Below are 4736 nucleotides of genomic sequence, written 5' to 3' on the forward strand. Positions count from 1 at the left end.
CCAACTTCCTGTCTTTCCTTTAATGAAGAAGACATCAAGAAAAATAGCTGATAATGTTATGTTTAGACAAGTGTCTCTGTCAGGTACAGGAATAGACCAGTTTGAAGACATAATGCTACAGAGGATGAGTCAAGTCCAAGATCAGGCTCACAGAGTTACATTTCATGGAGAGAGAAAGAAAGATATCACAGTAGAAATCCTGCAGAGATTGTATAAAGATACAGAGATGGAAAGATGAATGGTAGAATGTTAATAAATAATAGAATGAAATGGAGAGAAAGAACTAAAATGGCAACATGGACTACAATAGCCTCACTGGGTTTTCTCAATTTGTGATTCTCTTCAGGGTTCTCTTCAGAGCAAGTTTGACATCTTTGTTTCTGAGGCTATAAATGAGGGGGTTCAGCATGGGCACCAGAAGAGTGTAAACCACTGAGAAAAATTTCCCCTGGCTCACAGCTCCAGCAGATGATGTTTTGATATGAGTGAGTAGCCCAGAACCATAGAAGAAGCCAACAGTTGTTATGTGAGAACCACAGGTGCTCATGGCTTTGGACAAACCCTTAGCTGATGACATATTAATAATATTAAAAAGAATCAAAGCATATGAGATTATGATTATAAAGCTAGATAAAAAGATAACTGTACTGACAACAACAGAACTCACAAGCTCATTGGCGTAGGTGCTGCTGCAGGACAGCTGCAGGAGGGGGAAGATGTCACACATGTAGTGGTTGATGGTGTTGGAATCACAAAAGATGAGCCTGATCATACACCCTGTGTGGATCATGGTACCAGCAAATCCCATCAAGTGTGAACAAACCATCAGCAGAGAACAGGTCCTAGGGGACATGATGACTGTGTACAGCAGGGGCTGACAGATAGCCACATAGCGATCATAGGCCATGGCTGTCAGCACATAGCACTCAGAGTGAACAAAAAAGCAGAAGAAAAACAGCTGAGTCATGCATCCAGTGAAAGAGATGGTATTTTCCTCTAAAACAAAGCTCATCAGCATTTTTGGGGTAATAACGAATGAATAACAGAAATCAATGAAGGACAAATTGAAGAGAAAAAAGTACATGGGGGTGTGAAGGTGTGAACTCAGACAAATTAGATTCATTAAGCTCAAGTTTCCCACCACAGTAACTATATAGTTCACCAAAAACAGATAAAATAGGGGCAGTTGGAGCTCAGGTTGGTCTGTTAATCCCATAAGAATAAACTCTGTCACTGAAGAATCATTTTCCATCGCATTCGCTTCATAGATGAGATCTGTAGGAACAGGGAAAAAACGTGACAGAGAGAGAGCTAGAGCTGCTGGCTTCCAAACTCTGTGTTGTCTGTAGACACAAAGCAATATACTACCATAATTTGTATAGTTTTGAGTTTAAAAGGAAATTATCAAGAGAAATGATTCAATTCTCACCCTTGTTCTCCTGGAGGCCTCACTGATCCAGACCTCAAGAGCCCTTCCTCCTCACTGCCCTGAGGGACCCAAATTTCTGATGATAGAGGAGGTAATAGCCTCCAGTATGGATCTGCACATACATGCTAGAAGATTTACACTAGGAAATACAGCTTGATTTCTATTTGACAGTTTCTCCAGAAGGTTGTCTTCACTTGCAAGAAGGAAAACATATCCTTATATGAGCCTCCAGAACATGACTGCACTCAAATAAGAATCTATTTCATGCATAGAAAATTATTCTCCCTTATGATTTCCTTTGAGGTTTGTAAACCCCTTGAGGGTAGAAATTATTAAACCAGTGTTTACATCCTGTGTGATAACCCTAACATTGGCTCTTTTGAGACTCAAAGTTCTGCTCAATTTATAGTTTACCACCCACCTTGATAGATTGTCTTCTGACTATGACACAATATCTGAAATCTTCAATTATCATCATATTAAAGATTCCCCTTATTTTTATCAGGCCCTGAATGCTCTAATTCCTAAGTCAGTTTTCTCCTTATTTCTTGGTTTTCTTACTCATCTGGGTACAAAATACCCTACCTGGGTTTCTTGGAAAAAGATGCAAAGGATGGCAATTTTACTGGTCTTGCTGGTCTGAATAGCCTTTATGTACTATTGTATTTATTGTCCATTTGCATGGGAATAGACAAATGATTTAGACATCACTTTCATTCAGAATTTCAAAGACATTTACTAAATCTTAGCCTAATACTTTTTATTTAATTTCTTTATGAAAAGTGGTTACTTTTCTCCATTTCGGAAGCTTTTAAGATCATATGTTTTTATTGTTCATAACATTCATAATGTTATATATTATATGCTTTCATATTTGTTCATTAAAAGGAACATTAATTAAGTCCATTTGGAAGTGCAAAGTCTTCAGTTCTGGAAGTACTTCTTAAATTATGTAAATTGCAGTTAACTCCTTATACTTCCTATACCCTTTCTGGAACTCCTTATACTTCCTATAACCCTTTCTGACCTGCTTGGATGAAGGAGACTAAATAGCATTAACATGCATGAAGCAAAACATTTACTTTCTTCCCTAACATATGTATGCATGCTCCTGCTTTTGAATCTCTTACTCACTTTCTTGAGTGAATAAACTTCTAGTTTTTTATACAGTTATATAGGATATAGAGTAGTCATCTAGCTTCATGGAGAGGGAGATGAGATCTGAAGATGTAATTATTTCCTGAAAAGACTTAAGCATTTCATTTATTCTGTCCAACCTTTACTTCTTCCACAGATTTCTGGAACCATAGAATTTGGAGCAAATGAAGCATCCTACAGTATAAATCAGGAGGTGTCATGGTTCCCCCAAGTTCTAAGTTAGTGTCAAAAATCATGAGAATGCCAAAGCAAATAATCTCATTCATCTACTTTCTAACTTCCAAATTTTGGAGGTTGTTGGGGATTTTAATTTGTTTGTTTGTTCCCTCATCTCACCTTTACAATCACCTTTTAAACTAGATAACCCTATCTCACACATAAGAAACCCAAAACTAAGACAAGTCAATTGGTGATTCCTAGGACAAAACACCCACTGATTACCTGAGAATCTGGAATTGCTTTTATTAAACTACTATACTACACAGAATCATGTAATACAGTACGGAATGTCCTGTCACACATCCTAGTACCATGCACATTCAGGCTTCCTTCAATTAAACTAACAGGAATATAAATCGAACCTGCTTAAGTAAAGCAGCCTATGCTGGGCAGGATTAGGTCATATACTGGTAATATGTCTCTTTTCCTACATTTGTTCACCTTGGTTCTACTTAGTTTTAATCTCTGATGGACTCTACCACATGGTGAAAATAAAACCACTGGAATCCTCCGTTTTGTTGTGCTTTTTTTGTTTTGTTTTTGGTGGGGCTGGGTTTGAACTCAGAGCTTCACACATGGAAATCAAGAACTCCTCCACTTGAGTTGCACTTCCATCCATTTTGCTCCTGCTATTTTTGGAGATGGGGGGGTCACACAACTATTTTCCTGGGCTAGCCTCGAAACAGGATCCTCCCAATATCAGCTTTGTAAGTAGCTAGGATTACAGACATGAGCCACAGCACCTGGTCTCAGTTTTAATTGTAACTTCAAGGAGAAAAAAAACAACTCTAAGAATAATTTTGGCAGAAAATACTACAAATGACAACATCTGATGAATCCTTATTATCAGGGTTGGCACATGGTGCCAATTACACAAGATTATTTTATATGACCTGGGAAGACAGTCTGTGAAAAATCATATGTAGTATATTCCTCATATCAGAAAAGTTCATTCAAAAAAGAAATGAAAATAAATCATATACTATGTATTTCCAACAGAGGATATTTAGCACAGAGATTTGATTATACTGATATTTTAAAGAAGAAAGAGAAAAGGTAACCAATAAGAAAATATAAACTTTTACAAACTAGAGAAAATAGCTACCATTCCTAGGACTGGAAGAAAATAGAAAAGGAAGCATAACCACATTCTAGAATCTCAGAGGAAGAGCTGCATAGGATTGAGCTTGAATTAACTGAGGACTGGAGGGGCTCCTTTGCTGGTGCATGGCCTTCTTAAGTACAGACTCCACCTAAAAGTTGCTGGGACCTCCAAAGACTGAGACCAGTGAAGAGGCCTGACTAGCATTCCAGTCCTTCCAGGTACAAAGTCTTGGCGGTGCAGTGAGGGTGGATAGCATGGTGGACAAAGGAGTGCTGTCTTTCTAACCAGATGAATGTAAGAAAGTGCATTTCCATGTGTGTATGGACCTTTTGCATGGTTTTATATAGGATATTCTTTCAATTATTTGTCAGTTTCTTAGATGGTTCCTTTTATTATAGATATATCTTTTCATTATTGAACTGTTACATATTCTGGATTCAATACTCTTATGTGATATGTGTGTTACAAAAATTTTTCCAACCTAGGGTTTGCCTATAAATATTTTGATAGTCTCATATTAATGAAGTTTATATTATTCTCTTTTTCTTTTTATTTAGTGCATTCTAGAATATGTCTGAGAAATCCATCCCTATACTAACATACTCTTTCTGATGTTTTCTTCTGTAAGATTTACAGTTTAAGCTTTTTTGTATATGATTTTAATCCTGTTTAGAGGAATTGTAGTTCATGGTGGGGGATCAAGATTTATTGCTTTATTTATGGGTACACAGTATTTCTAGCATTGATTACTTAAAAGATTTTCCTTTCCCAGTGAAATTACTTTGCTGCTTTGTTAAAAATCAATTGACTTCACTACAAAAGCAA

The 4736-nt window shown here is 36.9% G+C and overlaps 1 protein-coding gene across 1 annotated transcript; it reads right to left on the minus strand.

Annotated features, from left to right (window-relative positions):
• Positions 1 to 325: 325 nt before the first annotated feature.
• Positions 326 to 1252, minus strand: LOC141417616 (olfactory receptor 8C8-like). The gene has a single exon (XM_074056929.1). It carries the CDS (start codon positions 1250 to 1252, stop codon positions 326 to 328), a length of 927 nt encoding a protein of 308 aa, XP_073913030.1.
• Positions 1253 to 4736: the final 3484 nt, after the last annotated feature.

Source organism: Castor canadensis, chromosome 2, assembly GCF_047511655.1.
Source record: "Castor canadensis chromosome 2, mCasCan1.hap1v2, whole genome shotgun sequence".
NCBI lineage: Eukaryota > Metazoa > Chordata > Mammalia > Rodentia > Castoridae > Castor > Castor canadensis.

Coding starts and splice junctions, on each gene's coding strand:
- LOC141417616 (XM_074056929.1), bottom strand. CDS start 1,252: ATGGAAAATGATTCTTCAGTGACAGAGTTTATTCTTATGGGATTAACA.